Source organism: Equus przewalskii, chromosome 16, assembly GCF_037783145.1.
Source record: "Equus przewalskii isolate Varuska chromosome 16, EquPr2, whole genome shotgun sequence".
In the NCBI taxonomy this organism is placed as follows: Eukaryota; Metazoa; Chordata; class Mammalia; order Perissodactyla; family Equidae; genus Equus; species Equus przewalskii.
The window spans coordinates 70,439,645-70,464,843 of NC_091846.1; the positions used below are offsets into that span (position 1 = coordinate 70,439,645).

At 37.8% G+C, this 25,199-nt stretch overlaps 2 protein-coding genes across 4 annotated transcripts in view; one reads left to right on the plus strand and one right to left on the minus strand.

Moving 5' to 3' along the window:
• Window positions 1-12,622, plus strand: part of ITGBL1 (integrin subunit beta like 1) — a 206,342-nt gene extending 193,720 nt beyond the window's left edge. Inside the window, exons 9-11 of the mRNA XM_008517306.2 lie at window positions 2,301-2,447; window positions 8,698-8,811; window positions 9,825-12,622. Of these exons, the coding sequence (XP_008515528.1) occupies window positions 2,301-2,447; window positions 8,698-8,811; window positions 9,825-9,916 (353 nt within the window). The 3' untranslated portion in view covers window positions 9,917-12,622. The remainder of the gene's footprint in view (window positions 1-2,300; window positions 2,448-8,697; window positions 8,812-9,824) is intronic.
• A 1,409-nt stretch (window positions 12,623-14,031) lies between these two features.
• The window catches only part of FGF14 (fibroblast growth factor 14), a 591,564-nt gene continuing 580,396 nt past the window's right edge, over window positions 14,032-25,199 (minus strand). For 2 of the 3 annotated variants that reach the window (XM_070579238.1, XM_070579236.1), the window contains exons 4-5: window positions 20,408-20,606; window positions 14,032-17,125 (exon numbers count right to left, since the gene is read on the minus strand). In XM_070579238.1, coding sequence (XP_070435339.1) covers window positions 16,989-17,125; window positions 20,408-20,606 — 336 coding nt within the window. In that variant the 3' untranslated portion in view covers window positions 14,032-16,988. The remainder of the gene's footprint in view (window positions 17,126-20,407; window positions 20,607-25,199) is intronic. The other variant, XM_070579237.1, reaches the window with a different exon arrangement.

Here is a 25,199-nt window from a genome sequence, read left to right on the forward strand (position 1 = left end):
AAGTTTGTCAAAGGGGAGAAGAGGAGAGAAGGGAGGCTGGAAAAGTAGCTTGGGAACCTAACATAAGGAAGGCTGAAGTAGGTGAACTCACCCCATAAGCATGAGGGAGCCACACAGCACTAGATCTCAAGGCTGTGATGTGAGTAGAGTTGTGCTGTGGGAAGCTGTGAGCAAGAATATTGGATAAAGACGTGATAGAAGGTTTCTCTAAGGTTTATGATGGTGATGTGAGTGGAACTTGTGGAGGATTCAACAGGATCTGGCAATCTTTAGATGAGGGAGTAAGGGAGATTCAAATGTGATTCAAAACATCTTCAACTGGTTGACTGGAAAGACAGTTGTGTTATTAAAAGAAATGGACAATACCAAAGAGTAGCTTTTGGAAAGGAAATTATCTCTGCAGGTCTAGAAGTATCAATCTCACGTGCTAGCAGAGCACAAAGTCGGGAATCACAAGAGTGGAATTTAGGAGACATTTAGGAGCTGGAGATGCAGCCTCTGGTCATTATGGTTACCTATGATTTGATTAATTTTTCAGAGGAGACATTATAGAGAGATAAAAGAAGATGATTAAGGATAATCAGGGTCAGAAAAAAAAAAAGCTGAAGAATAAATAGATAAAGAAGAAATGTTGCAGAGATAAGGAAATTCCAATGTCATGAAAACCAATATAAGAGAGACTTTTTAAGGAGAAAGTGCTCGTGAGTGTCAAATGTATACCTTCAAACTATGCAGCAGTTAAAAAAGATAGAAATTAAGAAAAGCCTTCTAGATGTCTCAAATTGATGGTCATTGTTTATTTTCCAAAACGAAATATAGAGGCAATGTGACACAATGAAAAAAGAGTGGGCATTGAAATCAGAGGAACTGGAGTCAAGTTTTGATCCTTCATGGTTGAGCTGTGTTATTTGGGGCAAAATTGTTTCATCTCTCTGAGCTTCAGTTTCTAGACTGTACAATGGGCATAATACCTGACTCGAAGGGCATAGTGAGATTAAATTGAATAAATCAGCATGTGGATAAGAAGAGGCTGTTGGAAATAGGTCTGTTAATCCAAGTCTCTTTTGCATTTGCCTCCTGTTTGCCTTCCATTAACTTCCAGGTGATCATGTGTTATGGAAAAACATCACCTGGGTTCATGGGTGGTTAGATTAAAATTAATCATAGCAATGAATTGCAAACAAATATTGGCCCTTAATCCCTCCTTGTGCAGAGCTGAGTGTAGGAGGAGGCAGATGAAACAGATTTACTTGTGAAGGGCCTTCCAAGCAAGCGGTCAAGACAGAATGGTGTCAGCAGATCCAGCGGAGCTGACCAGTCTGAAGGACGATTTTGTGTGTCCCTGGGAGTAGTACAGGGACCACCCTGTCCATCATACTTGATTTTGTATTCCCTGGTGCCTAGCAAAATGCTCTGTTCATAATAACTACGCAGTAAAAGTTTGCCAACAAGTAGCCGTTTCGTTTATTCTGTTTGGAGAAGTCTGGCTATAAGATAATGCACGTAAAAGAAAAGGAATAAAGCATGGACTGGAAACAAGAAATTAAAATGGAAGATGATGCAATCTAACGGGGTATTGGTGGCAAGCAACTAGTTAGGTGCATATGCCAGTGTATAACTGTCACAAATACAATGTTGTATGTCTATCAAAAGATAAACACCTCAAAATCCAGGAGCCAATGACTGAAACAAAAGGAAGAAAAGGGCAAGATGTAAATCCAAGCCTTGTGCTGTTTTTAACTTCTATCCAATAATAGAGAGACACCATTACTTAAACTTCTATCTGTTCTTATTAGTAAGTAGAGAGGTACAGAGATACAGTAATATAGTACTGGATGCCATTTGTATGAAAGTTAACCTCTTGTTTTTATTAGTAAACAATAGGAGAGCAATCAATGTAATGTGGCAAGCAATGGTAACACTTGACTAGCTTACAAATTGGTCTGGGTGTCATGGTGCGTACAATGAAGAAAAGCACAAGACTCCATGCAGATAAAAATGCAAATGAGGGAGTATTTTGTATCAAGAAAGGATGGTGAAATTCCATTTTAAATTGTTTCAATGTTTCTTTCTCTTGTTCATCTCCTATGCTACATTCGAATGTATTATGTTAAGCTAGAACTCTGTTGTGAAGTTCTTTTAAACAATTATGTGCCAAATTGGCTATGCATAAAGGGAAAGTGTGTTTGCTTGAGAGGAGATGAAATCCTCTGGTTTACACATTTCTTTCTTGAAACCCGTGATTCAGCTGGATATTTACCCATCTCTTCCTCTCACCTCACCCTGTGATTGCTCCACAGGCCATGGCACGTGTTCCTGTGGTCGCTGCGTTTGTGAGAAAGGATGGTTCGGAAAGCTCTGCCAACATCCGCGGAAGTGCAACATGACAGAGGAACAAAGCAAGAGTTTGTGTGAATCAGCAGATGGCATATTGTGCTCTGGAAAGGGTGAGTATCTCCCGGAGCTTGGACTGCATCCCTGTTCTGACACGTGGTTTGCACAGCAGCACGTGCAACCGTCTTTCCCAGACTGCACTTGGTGTGAATGAAAACCACTTGGTCCTCTGCTTGTACCAGATTCTAAGCTTGAAAGTTAACCATACGAGGTTTAGGTTCTAAGAAAATGAAGTGCATGAGATGGGTTTCATGCAAAAAGATCCTCAGCCCCGTGTGTGCAACGTCGTTGCTGAATGAAATGGAATTAATCGTTGTATAAAGAAGAAAGGACAAGATCTACTAGGCACTGAATAGACCCCCCCCCAAAAAAGGCAAAAGGATAATTGTTGAGTTCACCTGTGAAACAGCACAGCCCAGAATTGCAGAAAAGTGATCACAAGAATCTGAACTGCCAACAAATTTTGACTTTGGAATTTCAGAGGCTAAACTATGTAGATGTGTGTGTGGAGGGGAGGTTGGGGATGGGAGAAAGACACAAAAGGAAACTAAGTATTTCACTTCACGAAAAAGGAAAGAAAAAGTATGCGAGTTTCAAAATGCTGGTGTAATTTTCTTTGGCCTGAAAATCTCTCAATCTTTCAACCAAACGTGTAACCTAATAAATTTTTTTTTATTATTATTTTGAGTGGCCAGGTGGCAGTCAAATGAGTTTAAGCAATCACTTGGTTCCCTGTTTGTTCTCCTACTAAATGCATTCGAATTCCAAGTCCCGAACAAATCTTGCACCAGTTCGGTTCTCAGGGGCCCTCGACTCCTGGAAATATTTGCTTTAGGTTCAAGCTCTGTTGGGAGAGCCAAAAAGGAGGAAGGAGAGGTGAAAAGGAAAAGACAGAGGGAAGGAGTTTCTGAGGAAGAGATTAACACAGAAAACAGGAAACAGAGTTGGAATAGAATTAACCCTCAAAAGGAAAGCAGGAAGGAAGAAAAGGAGTGTTCTCAGATCAGAAGGGAGTGTCCTGCATATAAAAAAGCGCTGAGAATGGTGAACTTGTCTGAATTAGATTTTTTTTTCTGAGTATACCTCCAAACACAGAGCACTAAAGTTTAGATTTTTAGTTGGTTTTCATAGAGGCATTATCATTGGAATAAGGATATTAACTTTTCATAGAAACTCTACCGAATGAGGACATCCATTCATATTAAAACATGAGTGTGCTTGTTTCCTATTTGTTTATTTAAAAAATCAGTCATTTGGGGTGTGGATGTGTATGTGTTTACTAGACACACTTATTAGATCATTAACATTGTCCATGAGCAAGTCTTTGCTAAGTCATGTTCAATTGCAGGTACAGGAAGAAAATACAATCTGTGCCCACCAGTGTAGTGAAGAGCAGTCTGTCCTTTTCTAAACTGACCTTCATGAAAAAGGAAGAGTCGTTTCCTTTCAAGAAATACACATTCTTATTAAAGTCATTACATCCTGAGGAGAGATTCTCATTTTTCGGCATCATAAATGTAGAAAATGCCCCAAAAACGGGTTGACTAAATAGTGACCCAAAGGCACTTCCTCGAAACAGAAGAACAGGAGAAAACCTCTCTGGTTAATGCCTTTTCATATTGTTTGCTTTGGGTGGCAGAAATGTATCCAGAGATCAGTGAAGGGTTGAAAGCATAGATTCTAAATTATTTGTTTATCCTTCAATGGAGAAAGTGTTTTAGAGCCTTTAAACTCAAAAGGGAATGTAAAAGCTGCCTCAAGCCTGCACGTTTGGAGGCTGGTGTCGGTGATGGTGGTGGGTATGCCTGTTGTTGGCAGCAGCTGGTGCTGGGCACCTATCTTTCCTCTTACTCTGGAGACATCAGCGCTGGACGGTAGAGAAAGGACAGGGCTGAAACCAAGATGATGGGACTGCACCCTTTGGTAGGCACAGAGAATAGTGGGCATGCGGCAGCTATTCCTGTTGCCGTGGAGGCTACCACCCCACCCCCAACCCCAGGAAACACAGGAAAAGTAACTCATGAAATTGACTACAGGTCTTCAACGCGGTAGCAGAAAAGAGAACCCTGCTCCAAGTTATTTGGCTGGAGCCATGTGTTTCTTGGTAGATCTCACGGACTTGTCAGAATTCCCTAGACTTTTCCTCAAATTTGTAGATGAAAACCCCTCACCCTGATTATCACAAAGGAAATCAGAGTCTTTTTCTGTCTCTGACTGTGGGACAGGTGTGAGCACTGGGCCTGAGGTCACCACGGCACACCACCTAGGAGCCGGTACCTGGCCAAGTGTTTCCACCAGAAAGATGAGTCTGAAACACACGCTTTCCAGGAGCTGTGAATAAAGCTGTGACCTCAGGAGACGATGAAGAAATAGCGTTTTATTTCTTTACAAATTTATAGCCAAGACAATAAATCACTCCATAGAAAAATTTAAAACAAGATACATTGTTGTGACCTTCATAACAGATGGAGTCGTTATTACAATGGTGAAAACTGCCTGCTGGGATGTTGGGTTGCAGCATTTTGTCAGGCTTGATGAATGAAAAAGAAAGTCCAACGTTATTAAATGGGCAGCTAACAAAGGTGCCTTGCTCGTAGGCTCAAATTGTTTTTGTGAATAACTAGAGAGATGAGCTAGGAGCTAGGTGTCCCCTAAGTTTGGCTGCCTTTGCAGAATACATGATATAATTCATAGGCTGTTTGTTTGTTTGTTTGAGGATTTATTTATTTGGATCCAAGAGTACACAATAACCTTTTTATCTTGATAACTTCAACCTAGATCCAGGTCATCACCTCTAATATTCTTAAAGATGCTGCTGTGTGACAGTGGCTGTAATTGCATGTCATTAAATGTCTCCTTAAACACTCACCATGATACTGTTGAGCCCCACATCACCCAAAGAAGTCCACGGTACACCCACCCACCCACCTATCCCTCACTCCACCCCACCCTGGCCCCTGCTCTTCATCCGTGAAAAGAGAAATGGTAAAAGTTATGCTTTGAAAATCAGCCTTAGCCCAGTGTTCTAGTTGCCTCACCTGATGTGGCTGTCTAGTCAGATCTGCAGGAACACACAACACATTTTTTGAAACTACAATCATGCATCATTTAATGATGGGGATACGTACTGAGAAATGCATCGTTAGGCAATTTCGTGGTTGTGCATACATCATAGAGTGCACTTACACAAACCTAGATGGTACAGCCTACTACACACCCAGGCTCGATGGTACTAATCTTATGGGACCACAATTGTATATGTGGTTTGTTGTTAACTGAAACATTGTTACGCACCGCAGGACTGTATATGAAAGTTTTCCTTGTGAGAAGCGTTATTGATAGGTAGGGAGATAGAAGAGTTGATTGAATCAGATTGAAATCTTAGGTTAACTGTTGTTTATTCCCATGAGGCTCTGGGAAATTCCCTATCCTCTCTGTACTTCCATTTTCTCATCTTTGAAGGCAGAAGAATTGTATTTCTTTTCCCTTGTTGAGTCCTAAGGATGCTCTGAAGACAAATGAGAGAGTGGCTGATTCCCCAGGAATGGAAGCTAGTAAGAAGCACAGAAGGGAGACTGGAGCATTCTTAAGGGTCCTTACACTGAGAAAGAAAATAAATGGATTAGTTTTGTTGTGGTAATGAATTTACCACCTAGAGCTCCTGCCAAGGTGGGCCAGCTGCTCCCTGTGGCTGGACTGGGTCTCACAGGTGTAAGTGGGTCCTGGCCAGCTGAGCTGAACACAGTCACCTCTTGACAGTCATGGGCCTATGTCCGTCTGATAGAATCCTTTCTCTAAGTTCTTCCCTTTCCAGAGGTGGACAATTTGACCCCCGGTTATTGATGAAAACAGCCAGAGCACTCTACAAGAAAGGCGCTGTAAGAGGTCCTAAGAACTATCACACTATGGTATTATTACATGCTACGCTATTCCTAGTTTCAGAAGCAGTAGAAGAATTTCCTACCTCTAAGATGCTCTGAGAATTGACACACAGGAAAGAACAACACAGCTGGGGAAAATGCTGACCGAGAAAAGCTCGTTTTTCATAGCACATACAAAAATCAATCCCCATTTTTCATTCTAAGCATTTCAGTGACTAGTAGACTTTTGGAACTGGAATTTACTTGTCAAATGGCGCATCAATGTATACCATATTAACTTTAGCTGAGCTAACCAGTTTTAGGAAAATACTTTGCTATGGCCTGAAGCTAAGCATTCCAGAAGCAGGAACAGTGATTAGACTAGTTCCAGGGCCAGGGGATAAGTTTAAAGATGAAATGTGAGATCTTTCATGAGTTGTGGCCAAAAAAAAGATATCCTAGGTTTAATACATGCATAACATGGATATGAAAAGTCATTTACTTCTGCTTCTGTTGTAGAAATAATTTTGCAATGTAAGGGAGATACTATTTTAGAAACAACTAAAACCAGTCATGTTCTTCAAATAATTCATCTTTCTCCACTCATGGAAATAAGGCACTCAATATGGTGCCTTCTGAGGAAATTTTAATGAAAAGTCAATGAAATGCCTGAAGCTTTCTTTGTTTGCAGATCTATCGCTAACCATTTACTAAATAAGCAGTTGAACATTGAACATTTCCATTCTAGAAATTCAAAAGAAAATCTTTAAAATTAGGATAAGTAAATTTCTAAAATAAGGAAACACCGTACCTGGATGAGACCAAGAGGGAGCCACCATCCCTCACAGACTCACCTGGGAGGCCCAGCTCTTGGGTCCTAAGCAACCACCAGACTATTAGTCAGTCGTCAGAATTGAACGTTGTGTCGAGTTTGCTTGAGAACATGCAAATCCACCTAGACCCTCAGGAAAACAAGTCAGAACTATGTGAAATCCTGCTGTGGTTAAGCAAGAAGCTAATAAATGTGAACACAGTCCTTGGCATGTAAGTAATTCTGATTACTACCTTACCTTGAGAAGTGCGACAAAGAATGTCAAAAATTTAATTTGGACGTTGGGAATTTTTGCCACTAAAATGCATATACCAGTGTCATGATGTAGAATACCACAAGTGCTTAGTGGTTGGGACACAATTATACAAATCCTTTCATGTTATCTATGATAAAGAAAATTCCTTTCTCTAACCATTTTTGTCACCCATGTTGTTCACTCATTTTTCAATCAATGTGTTTCATAGAGGCACTAACGATTGATTCCAGCCCCCTCCCAAAATATTTTGAATGTACCAAATCTGGAATTTTGTTGACTATGTCAAATTGCTTTTTCTACTTCACATTCTCTTAAGTTGATAGCTATCTGTAGGAAAAGGAAATCGCATTTGGAAAGAACAACCAATTCGAGGAAATAGAAGGAAGGGGAAGTGTGTTTTTTATGTGTGTTCCTTTTTTATGTGTGGTGTTTTTGTTTTTTTTAATTTTAAAGTTGTCTTTACTGCTGTTTTAGAAGTCATTTTGCCATGTGAGGGTCTTTTAACCTGTCGTGTAATGACAGGTAGACGGAGAGAAATTTCTTCTCTTTGTGACACCATTTAATTCATATATTTTCTTTTCTTTTACATATATCATTAATAAAACTGTCTCTCAGCAAACCAAAATATTTTAAATAACCAAAGAGGAAGTTTTTAATTAGATAGAAAGTAAAAAGAGAAGTGGGCGAAGTAATGAGAGAGGTGGTTGGATCCAGGGCCTCATAAAAGATGACCATTTTGGGGCATCAGAGCCATCCTTGATTATGGCAGGAAATCCTGAGGATGAGGTTTGATAAGTGAAAGATACATAAGTGATAGTGTGTGTATTTTTAGCACTTGAATGAGCCACCCAATATGCAGGTGTGCCCCTACTTTAAGAAAATCATGTGAACAAAAATCCAAAATTATAAGCACAAAAATTTTGTAGTTATTTTGATCATAAAATGCATCCTTATTTAATAGAACTTACCATTCAATTCCTTTAAAGAGCAGACACTTTAAAAACATGATTCAATTCAGGAAAAAGAAGAAAAATCTATTTTTGAACACCATTTTAGAAGGCCATCTCTAAGAATCAGCCACATTCTGCTCTCATTGACATTTCAACCAGACTGGGCCATGGGACATTTGCTCAAGGCTAATTGCAACTGTCTAGATCCATAACGAAGCCTTTCCTGGGTAACCTTTATGAATTACAGTAAGTACAGCTCCCCTCTGAGCAACTGGCTATTCAATAAACTTTTACCTTTGGAAGGTAGGTTATTAGAAGCCTATTGTCAGTGCATTGATGTATTCTATTCTAGACGGAAAGCTTTAGTGACGTGGTGATGGCAAGTAATACCCTTTGTGATTTCAGGTTCTTGTCACTGTGGCAAGTGCATTTGTTCTGCCGAAGAATGGTATATTTCTGGAGAATTCTGTGACTGTGATGACAGGGACTGCGACAAACATGATGGTCTCATTTGCACAGGTACAGTATTGATCTACTCTAATTGTTCTATGCCTCAGTTTGCAGTAAGGACAAATGGCACACACTACATACTGCTGTAGATGGCTGGACAGGAGAGCGTACACGTAATCAAGGGCCAACTATTAATATGAAGTAACTACATGAGGGGAGGTGGGCAGTTGGGAATAAGCACCAACATTATGTTCAGGCTAGAAGATACAAAAGAATGAGGCCAAATTATATGATTGTTGGGAAATTTCCACAAAGTAACCCCCCTCCCAACTTACACACATGCAGTTAATATTTGAAAAAGAAAATAATTCTCTTGACAACCGTTTTACTTTGAACATGGTGCAGGGAATGGAATATTATTTTAAACAGGGTCCAGGTGCCACTAGTTCAAAGATGGTTGATACTTGGTCATTTTTAGTGATGGGGTATGTGTGTGTTGAGGGGAATGGGGTTATGAAAAAGACTTACTGTAATAGACACTGCTGTCCTGTTTTGAGTCCTGATAATTGGTTACAAAATACATTTGCTTAAACAAGTTACAGGGGAAATAAAGACATGTATTTGCCCTCCTTGTTTCTAGCTGGAGGTAAACGATGAATATTTGTGTGCATCATTAAGCTAGACACTCACCCTCTGTTCATCCGTACTACACAAGGTTCCTCTTCTAGCTGATTACTTAGCCTACCTCTTACTATGTCGAGGAGTTTTATGTTTCTTAGCATTTATTCGTAAGTCAGACACAACTTTCCCTCTACAGGAAAACAAAATTATGACATGGAAGCCCAGCTGGAGTGATACAAGATGGTCACTATTAGATTGACACTACGTAGATGGTGGCACCAAATAGATGCCATTAATTTCCTATAGCTACTTAATAAGCTAATAAGAAGATGGCTGCAAAATAAGAAAATCCGCAGAGGATGAATGAAATGATTTTGATTATGAACAGTTAGGATTTATAATAACATATTTTAACTTGGTGCATTTTGATGATAATGATTCCCCTGTGTATTTTATTGCAGGGAATGGAATATGTAGCTGTGGAAACTGTGAATGCTGGGATGGATGGAATGGAAATGCATGTGAAATCTGGCTTGGCACAGAATATCCTTAACAATTACATGGGAGAGGACTGGATTCTTATTTTTCTAGGCCATTAGAACATGTAAATGCAAAGGAAACCATGTATAATCACCACCAGGACAGGTCAAATAGACTATTTTATGTTTTTCTATTTCTGAATGCCTGAATGAATTCTGGATACCCATTAAAAATACGTTAAGCAAACTGATGTAAATAACGCCAGAAATAATTTCTCTTCCATAATTTTGTCAGTGGTTCTCAACGAGGGCAACTTTGCCACCCAGAAAACATTTGGCAATGTCTGCAGACAATTTTGATTGTCACACTGGGTGGGGTGGAAGGGTGTGCTATGGCATCTAGTAGGTAGAGGCCAGGGATGCTGCTAAACATCCTACAGTGCACAGGACAGCCCCCCGACAAAGAATTATCTAACTCCAAATGTCAATAGTGCCGGAGTGGAGTTGAGAAACACTGAATTACATTGTTGTTAGAAATGCACATCCCTACACAAGAAAGACCATATTTGAATCTAAGAAAAAGACATATCCACACATAAGTCCATCTGTCATCATATTTTTCCAGGATTCCAGACCTCTCAGCATTTCCCTATGGTGACAATGAAGACAAACACACATGAAGTATAACGTCGTGGGGGCCAGAGGACAGAAGACCAGTGCTTTTGAAAAAAAGACTGGTCATTTTTAGCTATTAAGTCATTTGTCTAGTCTCACTTTAAGCTCACAAAATAAGATTCTCGTAAGATGAAGGAAGAAACTATGAAACTATGAAAAATGTACAATTTAACAATTTTTAATAAATAGTGACATGAGTTTATACTCTGTGTCAATATATATTTATATTGATGACCTACTGATGATTAACAAAAAGAATGAATTTTTATTCAGGGGTATCCATTTTCTGTTACTAGAACATTTTTTAAAGTGAGCAGAGGTTACATGTACAAGGAATCTGATTTTTCACTATTTAAATTACTCCATGGTAATTTGCCTTTTAAAAAGACAATATCTAATTAGATATATAATGGGCCTGAAATATGCATTCATTTCCCTTAAAAGATTGTCTTATTTCTAAGGATACATTACTTACAAGACAAGAAGGGTCATGCATGCAAAGAAGTCAAGAAGAGATACTGTGATAAAATGGCACCAGTCTCAAAAGCTCAGAAGATTAAAAAAAAAAGTCTAGAAATGGTTTAAATAGAAATTACAAATATTCACTCAGTGATAGGAACAAAATGTTTATTTTCTTAATGGTGAAATTTTGCTCTGTATGAAATTCACATTGAATTATGAAAATGTACAATAATTCAGACTTCCCTTACATATTTACAGTTAAATCTACTTACACACATTAGTTTAGGCAACCATTAATTATTTAGAGCTAAAAAAGATCCACTTTTTTTCTAAATGTGAATTATATTTTGTAAAATCCTAGAATAATGTAACAAAATCATTTCCATATTGTTTAAGATGAAAATTTTTACTTGGAAATTTTACTTAATGATGTAAATATTCTAGAGTTATGGCTTGGACTTTATAAGTCAAATCACCAAAAATAAAGAAAATGTGTATCGGCTGAGTTACTTAAAAATTTAATACTGAAAATTATTTGAGAAAATTTAACTGATGCTGATTTTTATATACTAATAGTGTTCTCATACTTTAGTGGAATTATAAAATTATTATCTCTATCCTGAGATTGAGTGCAACCATTTTAGTTGTATCTGTGTTATTAAGTCTGTCAATTAATATATCCATTTTGTAAAAGGAGGGAAATATAAGCAACTAAGAAATAATATAGATTATATTCTTTCCTCTTCTCTACCTAAGCATTTTAAGCCTCAAACAAACCTGTTATAATTGTTCAGTAGCAGTTTTGATGACTTATTTGATGATGCACAAACATGGAAATTCATTACATTATCTAGCCATCATAATACAGATGGCAGTCAAGCCCATCTATTGCAGAGCTCTGCTTTCTATAAAAGACCTGATAGTAAGTATTTGAGACTTTGTGGGCCACATACATCTCTGTTGCATATTCTTCTTTGTTTATTTGTTTGTGTTTAATACTTTAAAACTGTAAAAAAGAAAATAAAATTCTTTCTGAGCTCCTGTGCCATACAAAAATAGATGGCGAGCTAGATTTGGCTCACAACTGAGCAGTAGGTTGCCAACCTCTGTTCTGGAACCCCACTATGTCCCATCACATAACCGTAGATGTGTCTTATTTTTCTTATAATTCTCTATATTTATCCCTTTTCATTAATAACAACTACAACAAAAGTGCTTCTCTTTTTATATTTTCGTATAAGAAACATGTCCTCAGCATGTATGTTTTTTACAAAAAAGTTTAGATATGGAGAAATTATTATATTATAAAGTTCAAAATGTGATTTGTCAAATTTTTTGACAAAGCTGAAAATATGTTACAGTCAGCTCTTTTCTGGGTTCATTTAACTACAAATTATTGAACCGAAATTGAGTTATAGCGTAAATCACATGGTATTAAACTCTAAGGAATGTTTTTCTTTTAAAACAGAAATATCTTCTTTTTACTTCTTTCTGCCTGCTGTAATATTTCCTTTGTGTGTGTGTGTGTCTGTTTGATTTTGACTCTAGCAACACAAAATCAATAGATCTATTAAGAAGTGATTTAATTTACATGTTTAAGTTGGACAAAATAAAATAAACATAGTTACATGTAAAGACATAAATTCTACCCTTCTTTAATGTGATTTTGCGCTTTGACTTTTGATTCCATTACTAAGATAGACACTCCCTCAAAAAATGTGCAGGGCAAGAACAAACTTGTGATAGGTGGAGGAAAATGTGCAAACCTCCTTGGCTTGTTCAATGTTGTAGGAAGTTATGGTGGGTAATGTCAATTGGGAAGGACGCAGCAAGTTTGCGGGTGGTGTTGGCACTAACCCTGCTTGGTCGGCAAATCATCGCTGAGGAATTTCCCACAAGGACTTTTCAATAAAATTCGACTAAGGGCCTATGACCCAAGAGGAGAATCATCATACCCCATTTTCTCCCTGGACCCCTTGAGCTAATCTAGATTCCTGCAGTCCATTGAAAGGAATGGCCCCACCCCCTCAAATGTCAACACACTCTCTGCCAGCAAACATTGGGATTAGACTAAATGATATAGAAAATCAAGAAAAAAACAGAAAAAAAACATAACTCAGCCTTTGTTTGCAGACTCAAAACTTGGAAACCATACCCAGTATTCAAGAGAGTCAACAGGTCCTGTGCGTCATCTGGTAAGCTAAGAAACCTAAGCTATGAAATGCATTTTACTCCAAAGTAACACAGTTCACATCTGGATTTTGATATGCCTGCATTTAGCTCAATTGCTGTCCCCGGATATAGTCTTGTTCTGAAATAAAATTAAAAATAATTTTCAATTATTTTCACTTCCTTCTAAAGTGGATTTCTTAGTCACTCTGGTCTCTTTTTCAAATGTTAATTCTCCCTCTAATATTATGGATCACACACGTCTAACTTAAAGAACAAGAAGTTTTTTTGTTGTTTTGTTTTGTTTTTTAACAGAGAACCAAATCTGATACTGCTCATCCCGAAAACATCTGACTGTTTTATCACTTTTGGCATTAAATAAGCAACTGGCCAGGTGTCATAAAGAAACTCTGCTTCCTCTCCAAGAGGCAAATAATTAGAAGGCCTGCAGCACGAGTCCTGTGGGCCCATTGTGGGGCCCCGGAAGCCACTCCCTACTCCAAAACACTCAGGGCAAGCAAACGGAGCAAGAATCTCTCCATTCTCCAGGATTTGTAATGAAATGATTCTCAGTACCATTTTACTCTTTAGGTAGGGTGGACCATTTGCATCTCTTCTATAATTTTTCCAAGTAAATTTGTAGCAAAACATTTCAGAAAGCAAACTTATAGGAAAATAAAAGTGGTGTCACTCGAGGTATCGAAACAATAACCATTCCCGAGCACTGTTGAGGGATGTACGAAGCAATCAGCTACCATAACAAATCAGTAGAAATACCCCTCCCACACCAGATATGCATGCAAAAGGAATGTGATATTAGAGAGACTTCATACAATCGACATATGTACATGGAGGTACAAAACACACAGTCTGTAAATACAAATGAATTCCATCAGATTTACTATACAGAACATCAGTAATGACAGATTGCACTTACTTAATAACAGCAAACTTAATTTTTGAGGGGAAAAAATGGTGGAGTCTTATCCTGGAAAAATAGCAAGAGAGGTATTATCAAAGAGCTAAAATTTTCTTTGGCATGGTAAAGGGGGAAATTGAGTTTACCAACTTATTTACATGACATTTCTCTATATTTGTGGGTAATGCAATGCCATTTCATTACATAAAGTTGTTTGATGTTTTCTAAGATGCCTTCATATAAATATTTTATTCAATATGTTGTATTTGTGAATACAACAAATGATATTAAACACAGAAACTGTACAATGCAGACAAACTCTTGTATGTAAATTGAGTAATACATCCCAACAGTTCTTGATACACTGGTCCTACTACATGCAGGTCTTCAGTGCTGTCCTCGTCCCATGCAACAGGGGAGACCAGACACAAAGGAAACGATTGAACTAATTTACAAGTAACAAGGACCCCTCTGCAATATGTCTAAACATATATTAGAAGAGGGATAAATGCCCTTATAGACAACTCATATAAAAAACAAAACAGAGGTGCATGGTTACATAAATCTCAGTCTTTTACAAAAATAAATCTTGTCTTAATTTTAACAAACACACAAGTTTGCAGGAGAAAAAGAAACCAGCAAGTAGGTAGGGCTGATTACCAAAAACAAATAGGCGGGGTTGTTTGGGATGTCTGTGTGTGTGTGTGTGTGTCTGTGTGTGTGTGGTGGGGTAAGCAGTGTCTGTAAGCCCATCTAATTGGAATTTCAAGTTAAATTATTCATAGTTTGCCACGTATTTTGGAATATATGTCTTTCTTAAATAATTGGTTAATGAAATTCATCTAATGTATTTTAACTTATCCTTTTAAAAACAATAGGCTCTAAAATGGCATAACCAGAAATCAGAATGGTCAAAGGAATAATTTTTTTGTATTTGTACTATAGCATTATCAGCAATAAATCTACTCAAACATTAGGCTAACTTTTTATTTATTAAAATGGAATCTGATATGAAAACGAAATAAGCATAAACAGTTAAATTTATACTAAATCTTTAATCAGCTAAGCAGGCCAAAATTTTTAAATGCTGGGCAAGGGCTGTCATGTAGACTTAGGAAAGCAGTGACAAAATAATTTCCCAGTAAAGACAGTGCAGGTGGGGAAGGTGGTGACGGGTCACCCTTCCACATGGAAATAAGAACATGAGGCCCGTACATTGATCCCACATAGAGTTTTCTGTAAATGAGGTTCAGTTTGGTCTCAATTAACTCTTCTGAGGAGAAAACATTGAATTTTATTAAGTACACAGAGTTAACAAATATATTTCCAAACAGTTCAGTATTAAACATTTTGAAACTCTTTATATCCAATATTGAACATTTTGTATGGTTTCTTCACTGCGTAGTCAACTATTCATGGCCTTTCTTAGAAGATGCCTTCCCTAAGCTCAGAGTTATTCAAAAGGAAATTAAGAAAGCAAAATAAAACACAAGCAAATCAAGTGAATGGACCAAAAACCTGATGTTTGAACGTGTTGGTTTGCCTTTAGTTTTATCTAGAATAATTCAACAGATTGCATTCTGAGATCATGGCAAGGCACCTCTACCCCAGCCATTGGGCACCCTGGGCCCCAACAAGCTGAGTTAGAGGTAGGGACCGGTGAAACACACAGTACCTCACTCAGCATGCTGAGCTAAAAAAAATATTTTTTCCTAATATGTCCAGTTTAAAAACTTGTCATTAAACACCAAAAATATTAAAGTCTAATTTGTAACTAACGTTTGCATTGCTGCTGCAGAAAAGAACACAACAGGCGCCTTGCCCATGCTCTGCTGAGTATGAGTGGAACGCAGCCAAAACTGGGGATGGCATTAAGTTCGGTTCATTAAAAACAGGAAGGATTATTTCTGGAATGGATTTAGGTAGCGCAATTCTTGTAGGTTGTAATTATTGATTTTTCCTTTTTTTTTTTTTCCCAAATAATGAGGATTAGTAGATGAAAAATGAACCTTAATCAGGCCTACAAGGCCTACAGAGTTCTTTGGACCCACTTTCTCAAAAACCAGTGGGTCTTGCTCGCTGGGCAAGGCAAATGTTACCATTACCAGTAAGCTTGTGATATGTATAAAACACACACACACACAAAGAAACTATAGGGGGAGTGTCAAACACGTATTGTAGAGAGCTTCCCATGGACTGTGTTTGACCCATTTCTCACCCCGGCAACCTCAGGAGTACAGGATCTGCTACTGGACAGAGCGTCTACGTGTGTTTAATTGATAGTGTGAGCCGGAGACAACACTCAATCTTTATAGATGCAATTTGTAATAATAGGTTTAGAAGGCTTCCTGATTCCCTGATCGCTCTCCGAACTAAGCCAACCGCAACATTTACTATTTAGAGGAACACAATCCCTGCAAAACATCACAGACAGTGGAGCGAGCAGCCCTGTAAAAACGGGAAGAAGAGAAATCCATAATAGCACAGGTTTACAGCGTCTAACTAGAAATTACTCAATAGTATTTGAGTGCTACAAAATTGAACTTAAACACATGGATTTCGCTGAAACAGGACTCAAAAAGGATTATGGGTAGCTGTCAGCAGGCAAAGTATCGAGTGTACTTGTGAAGTATGTCATTCACATGAAGTGTCACGGTCACAGAAAAGATATTAAAAAGGCATTCCATATCTGGTAGGGCATTCCATGGTCTGAGTTTAGCTGGTTATCCAGGTGTCTTCTTGTTGTGGGGGGTGCAACAGGTTGAGATTTATCCACTTGCAACCAAGAAGTTCGAGACAGCAAAGAGCAAGCATCCGCTTACTTCCAGCTGCTCCTCAGCCACGGAGCAGGAATGTCTGGCAAGGATAAATCACTCAACTGTGCTCGGGACGAGTAAGTCACAACACCTGTGAGGATCTGGCTATGTCGTCTTACTTTTGTTGACTGGTTTGCCTCCATTCATTATTGCAGACGCACTTGTGCTTTTACTTGGCGTCACCCCGGCCTTCGGGACCGTTTCTCCAACGTCATGCAAAGATGGTTCTCGGTACATGGCAACTAGTGACAGGAAGGAGGGCGTGAAGAAAGGAAGAGAAGGAAACATAAATTACTGGGTCAGGTGCAAGAATGGCCCATCGACGCGCACACAGACCTCAGCAGTGTGCCCGATCCTGTGTTCCCTGAAGTCAAGCAATCCCGCTGGGAGACAATTCCTGTTTTAAAGCAGTAAAATCCAGCCCCCAAACAGAAGACATTACTTCCTTTGCATTCTCTGGTTTATGTAACTAAAATATATACATGGATGTGCATGGACTTTTGTCTAGAAGAGAAGGCGTAAATGGGAGCTATGGCCTCTTTGTGGGCCTAAGATATAAAACACACACACACACCCCCCCAAAGTATAGAAGAATGGCAAGCATTTAACCTCATTCTCTTTGTACAGCAAGGACACCCCAGACTTCCTTCCACTGCACAGTACTGTCAGCACTTGAACCACTCATTGCCACTCACCTTTTCAAGTCTAAGTATTTACACCCTAGATCATTACATTATTTTTCTCTCAAGTGGTTCAGAAACAACACAGTCACACTAGTGTCAACTTCACAGCTACACAAAGAAATAAAAAAGACCTCACTCTTCTTAAACCAGGGCCCTCGGAGATCTCTGTTTATGTTTCCTCTTCTGCGATCATAGAAAGAGACTCTGTGATATTTTATATTTTTTATGCCTCATTTTTGGATATATTAAAAGTCTATAATTGATGTCATATAAGGCAGAAGCATAGGACAGCAAGAGGGGAGGTGGGACTGACATCTCAGGAAGCCCTGAGGAATTGCCTGAATAGTATCTGGTGACATAATTAATCACAATAGTTCATGTGGCTTTTTAGAAAATGATTCTAGGGAATCCTGGAAAAGAACATTTAAGAGAGGTTGATGCTTGGGGAAAACTAGCTGAGTTAAAGTTATATGCCATAAGAAATACAAGTGAATTAGAGCTGCCTAACCTGCTTTATAGGTTTTTGAAAGTTTATGATATGTTGTGATGATAGTTAGGATAGTTAGGATGAACTACCAGATGAATTCTCCATGTCAAGATGGTAGAATTTTACCTTTGCAGCAATGCATCATGTGACTTTTTAGCAACACTCTTATTTGAAAGTACATGTGTACCTCAGACCTATATTAAATGTCTTGGCAAGGTAGTAAAAGGGATTAATCCATATGCGTGAAACACTTTCCAATCTCTCACCTCTACTACTAACTCATTTAGGAGACAATAGCATCAGAGCATTAACCTTGATTGGCTATGGATGAAGTTGTGTAAGAGATATGAATGCCCCAGAGCATCAATAATTAATCAAGTACTTAATTTATCCTAACATTGCCCATTATATAATTTACATCCTGTATAGGTTTTGAAAATTTGAAAGTGATTTTTCTCTATCAATTACACTATGGGATAACCTCTATCATTATCATACTTGATTAATTGTTTTTGGATTTAGACTAATGTTTTTTAGATTTTAGACTTTGTTTTTAGACCGTCTGCTAATTATTTTAAAACATGATAAAAATACTGTTTTTCTCTTCCTCACGTATACATACATACAAAGAGTCCCGTTTATGATTGAAACATCAAGTGACGTTATTCCTCCACACCTTTAGAGTCTCAGATATTTCCTGCTCGGTATACAAAATAGCTGGTTTCAAGATTTTGCCTCAGTTAAGAGATATAAAAGCCCTTTGGACTTTTATTACATTGGTGCAACCAAGAGGTAAGGTTTCAGAAATTTAGTCAATTCCTAATGGTCCATATTCAAAACAAAAATTAATGAAAAGTGACAAAAAACCCAAGATTTTTGGGGAGCTGCTATGGACTTAGTTTTTTAATTTTTCAATTGCATTTGAATATTGATGAGTCTGATGGCCTCAAAATTTATTTAAAACAGTAAAACCAAATCATAGATGTGTTAATATGGAAGAACAGAGAAACTCTCTGATTTCATCCTTCTACAGAATAATCAACTCATATTTCAGACTTTGGCATAATTTTTCCTGTCCTAGAGAGGTGGCTAATTGTTTGGGTTTCAATGATTTGTTCTAGAGGTAAACTTAATTAAGGGGGATAGTAAGTCAACATCATTGAAATTATGAAGGTAGTATTAACCAAGAAGAGTGTTTCCAAACGGAGGCAAACTGAAAGCTGAATTACACATTCACAGATAATTAAGAATTAACTTTCGACATTTCAAATTGTCTTATTCTTGTATACAGAATATGGGTTATAAAACCAATATGCATGTTCTCTTGATGGTTAAGGCTCTCCTGTAGGAATAAAAGACAAAAAGAAAAATTGTCTAAGCTAGCTTAAGGTGTTTGTTTAGTTATGGTAGATCTAATTTTCTGCAATGGGTAAATAAAAGTATTTGAACAGAAAACACTTTTGAAAAGCCTCAATATCAATTTTAGTTTTGTAGTTCTCAAACAATTGTTACATAGATAAACATAAGTGACACTTTTGGCAGAATCCTTAATGAGAAGGGTTCAGATGTTTCTAATTAATTAACAAAACTTCTCAGCCTGCTCTCTGGGAATCTAATCAAAATAAATGTGAAGTCTTCACTGTTTACAAGTGAATGCAGATAAATTATTATAGTAAAAGAAAGAAATGCCACAACTGAATTTACTAAACAATTATGCAGTTTAGAAGGGAGATACATAAAGTCAGCAGGTTCTTTAAGGGTCAAGCTGTTAACTCTTCCTTTTCTGTAATTATGACAATTCACATGTATATGATTTCTTTCACTTAGATAACACCAAAATGGGCAAATACTTTTATCCCATAATACTCAAAACTTAGGTTTTCTAATAATAGCTATTGTCACAGATTTATAATATCATTACAGATTTAAATTTTTTTAATTAATTAATTAAAATTATCTAGGGGTTAGAGAGGTTGGGGCAGTGAGGATTTCAGACATTAGAAGTGGTCGGAAAGGAAGTTTTATATATATATATGAATATATATGCATCCCGCTAATTTGCATATATATGTGCATATGTATAGGATAACATGTATATATGTAAAATGTATAATTTGTATATATTATGTATATATATACACATAATATACACACACATATGCATATATAAAGTGTATAAAGGGCACAAATCTTAAATGCACAACGTAAGTAGACACCTACGCAAACCACCACCCTGATCAAGATAAAGACAATTTCCAGCATTCCATGAGGATTCCATGTAGCCATGGTAGTTATTAATGTGAAAAATAAATGTTTAATAAATCTGATAAAGATAATGCAGACACCACACTCACCTTCCAATGGCTTGGGTAGAAAATGAGCTGCTGGTTTGGTTTTCTTTACTCTGTTTCCTTTCATAACTTGCCCTTCCTTATTCAATCCCAAAAACCAGGCTCTACCAGATTCCTGTTGTCTGTACAGCATAGATGAGTAGATTACATAATAGTTTTCAAAAACAGATTCTTTAAACTTGCATTCGGGGGTAAAAAGTTCCTGTCAAGAGAAAAGGAGGAGAAGAAAGTCAGAGGCAGCAAGGGGAGATTCACCGTGCTTTCTTGTCATTCCTCCAGAAGCGTGGCCTCCGTGGTGAGGGAGCCAGCCCTTCCGCACGGATGAGCAGACGTACCTCTTCCCGCACACACTAACTGTCCTCACACTGTTTTCAATATACAAGGAATAGAGAAGAAGCTGCTACTCTTGGGAAAACATATAGACAACAGTGTGGATGTCCTTTAATACGAAAATAGAAGACATGAACAAACTCAAAAGAGCTTCACTTAAACAGAATACAACTCAACCACAGCATAACGAGAAAGGGCACAAGAAAGTAGCATCATATAGCCACAATAAACTAAACAAAAATAAAATATATATTAAGATATTTGCTAAACAAAAATAAAATATATATTAAGATATTTGCTAATCTGTTTTCAATATTTCTAGAGGAATATTTATATGATACTTCAACACTTGCCAGTTGTTAATTGAATCACTGATATTATGGGGAGATACATTCTACCTACAAAGAGACAAACTGAAACCTCAAACTAAAACTATGACAATCCGCTTGCACACAAACTGGCCACTGGAGCTGAGGCCAGGGGTCCTGTTAGCTGGTCATAGTGAGAGGAGCTGAAAATAATGAACTGATTGCATGGTTTGGAGCCCACTAGAACTCTTGAAGAGAAACTTCAAACACCACCCTGACTGAAATCCACACAGCATTTTTGGAAAGAGTGCAATGAGTTAAATGCCGTGGCACTCAATGCCATGATTGACACTGATTGATGAGTAGCCCAAAGCTTACAACTTTATGACTCTCTTTAATAACGCAAATATTCAAGATGGCTTTTACATACTTCTAACATTTATTATTTTGGAATGAATAATAATGAATATAATATCATGTATATTTGTGAAAAATTTTTCAGGGTACAACCTACACAGGAATTTCTGATAGCCCTCTATTACAAATAATTTAAAAATTCAGCTTTCCTAGTTATAGACCATGGAAGCCACTTAACCAGTTTTTGTGGCTGTTTTAAATACGCTCAGTACTGTGCTATTCCATACATATATGAAATACAGATGAAAAATGGAGATTTGTCATTGATCTTTTTAAAAATATCACTATACTTGAGAAAATATACACAAGGTCTTCATTTCACCTTAATAGATTTTTGACTGCAGAAAATAATTTGTGTTTTTCTTTTAAAAAATTATTTTCTATACACATTCTGAAAAACACAGCCTTTAGGGACTAAAAATTAAAACTTTTAAGAGTTAAAGTCGGGGCCAGCCTGGTGGCGCAGCGGTTAAGTGTGCACATTCTGCTTTGGCGGCCTGGGGTTCGCTGGTTCGGATCCTGGGTGTGGACATGGCACCGCATGGCACGCCATGCTGTAGTAGGTGTCCCGTATATAAAGTAGAGGAAGATGGGCATGGATGTTAGCTCAGGGCCAGTCCTCCTCAGAAAAAAAAAGAGGAGGATTGGCAGATGTTAGCTCAGGGCTAATCTTCGGAAAAAAAAAAAAAGAAAAAGAGCTGAAGTTATGCTAACCATAATAAAGAGTGTGACATTATTGCTTGTGGAAATGCTCTTTCAAAACTTCCCATGAGAGTGTGAATTATCAAATGATGTCTTTGCAGGATACAATTTATTCAGAGTGCCCCATAACTTTAACTAATAGTTTAGCTAATAGTTTTCCAAGGGGAACAGATTTTGTTAATGGCAGATGCTTTTCACGATAAAGATGACAGATCCAGTGATTAATCTGATGAGATTAAAATAGCCCAAAGACAGGCTTAGCCTCCTCCCAAAGGAATGTATGTAGGCCTTCATTTCTCAGAGATGTGCTCCCTAGGGTTTGAGTGAGATCTCATCCAGATAAATGTTCTAGCCTTCCACTAATTTCTATTCTTCCAAATATCTTCCTACTAATTGTCTCATTAATAAATAACAGTCTCCAGACTGTGCTTCAAAGAGAAGACTGATAAAAGGGTGCATGTCCATACACTGTGGGAGGAAAATAAAATGGAATGCTGTAAATCTGGCTTATCTTCAAAAGACTAATAAATATAACATATTGGTTGAAAGTGCACCTTCTAGGACAAACAGATTAGACTTTGGCATGTCACTTGTGTTTTTACCGAGACAAGCCAAGGCATCCAAGCATATCGTTTACTAATTAAAACCTGTTTCAAAACCAATTGGGAGTGCGGTGCTAAGAGCTGACCCAGTAGGTCACTCAGGGCTCAAAGGAGCTGGCACTTGCCTTCTGGGATATCAGGTCTCTGCCCATAGCCTGTTTCACCTTATTGAGAGGATCACTGAAGACTGACCCTTATCTAGAGACAGCAGGGCCTCAGGCTTTGGAAATGCAGGTCCATAGTGTAGCCAATCCTCATTCTCATCTGATCCTCACCGCCATAATGCAGGAAACATGGCAGATGCTGCTTGCAATACCATCTGCAAATTAGAACTGCATTGTCTCCGCTCTGAGTTGACTAAGTTGAGGATGAAAGAGAATGAAGACCCTTGATGTGGAGAAGTTATTTATTCTCAGAATGTGTCTTAGTATACGTCTGATGCTAAGTCTTTTTAGGTAAAATACTTTTGCGTCTTAGGGCTCTAAGGAAGTCAATTCCACAGCCTCTTTCTGTGAGCTGTGCCTGTGACTTCAGAGATAGGTGATTCTTTCTGTCTCCCACAGGGAGAGCCATTGTCTTCAGTTGCTTGTGATGGTGGAGACTAGTCAGCACATTTTCAGCCTCCTTAATTCTTGGTTAAATAATTAATGTGAGCACGCACACACACACACACACACACACTATGTTCAAAGGTACAATTAGACAAAGATCTAATACATTTTACTGGACTTCTCTAGACTTTTCAAGGATTTAATCTGCCCATCAAATATTAAAGTCCAAAATAATCACAGCATTCCCAGGAGAACTGATAGGACTAATGAAAGCTGAGATTAGTTACTATTTATTTGGTGTCATAAGGGACAAATATACTTTCAATATGCAAATGGGAGGCAGTGGAGTAGAGTGACTATGAACACCATCTGTGGAACCAGACCTCCCGGCCCCGCTCCTTACTAGCTGTTGGGGAAATTACCTAACCTCTGGGCTTCAGTTTCCTCACTTTGAAAAAGGGTACAAAAATCATAGGATAAAACAGGGTGATTTTGAGGATGGAGTGAACTAATATTTAGAAGAGGACCTGGCATATAGTAAGCACTCAATATTTATTCTTAAAAAAAAACCATTACTTATAGTCAAAAATAACTGTGTATCAGTTATTTCAATTCTAACAATATTTCAGCAAACCAAAATTTAGCTAACTGATTAGTCAATGAGCACAATTTTATACCAAATATTGGACACAGCATCAGATATACCAAAATGAACATATACACAATGAACAAGATTCTGCACTGAAAGAATTTTGCTAAAATTCTTGTGCATAAAAATTGACACTAGAGTGTAACATTTGCTGTGGCAGACTTATTTTCAGAATACTAGAGGGATTTTTGGTGGAATAAATGGTATTGTGAAGGATGAGGGGTGGGAAACGCTGTGGTACATTTGGAGAACTATGATTAGTCCACTACTGAGACTTTGTAGGGGCAGAAAGGGCGAGGAAGGCAGGTTGGAGAAACATGATAGGGGACTTAGACACTGAAAAACAGGTTAGATTTCTTTAGCAAGAGGTAGACATGTAGGTTTCTTGAATAAGCAAGGGAATAATGGCATAGCCTGATTAGTATTTTATAAATACAAATTTGTTGTCAATCTGGAGGATGGTTTTGAGAACTTAGTGTATGTATCACTTGGATTTGAAAATTGTTTGTAGGACATATGTAGATGTGTGTTCACTCTAGTAATTAGTATTAATATAATAATCAATGATGCACAAAATAAGAGGAGAAATAACCCCAGAATTACAACACGTTACTAAATTGAGTTCTAAACATCTTAGTAGTCAAGACAAAAAGAGAAAGGCTATATGTTATAAAAATTATTGAAAACAGAAAATCTTTTCATTTTCTTGGCACTAACTTCTAAAAGGCATTTCCTTGCAAGGAAAAAGTGACATCAATCGACATAAACAAAAATGCTCTTGATAGTAATTGTACAAGTAATATAGTTTTGTGTTTAAGTCCTACAAGAGGCTTTAGGGAGACATATGGAGTGAAAAGTCCCATAGGTGGGACTTCGAATAATTGTAACTGAGGAGATCTCCAGGGATCATGTGCACAACAGGGGCCACAAAGTCAAATGTCTACACTGACCAGGCAGATACAAGAGTGAAGCAGGCTGGAGTCATCACGGCCCCAGTATGAGGATAAATGCCCCCTACTCAAGCTTGGTGATGAGCAGGCAGAGAGAGTGGTAGAAATGATGGTAAAAGAAGCAGCTGTTCCTCACACTAAATCTCCTTTTAGTGGTGTCAACTATTTCTTGGTTCTCGTTCTTGTTTTTCCATATAGTGTGGACCAGGGGCTGAGACAGAGCCTCTGAGTCTCTGGTTTGAGATCTCCAGTGCAGAATGGCCAGAGAAGGAATCCCACTGGCTGA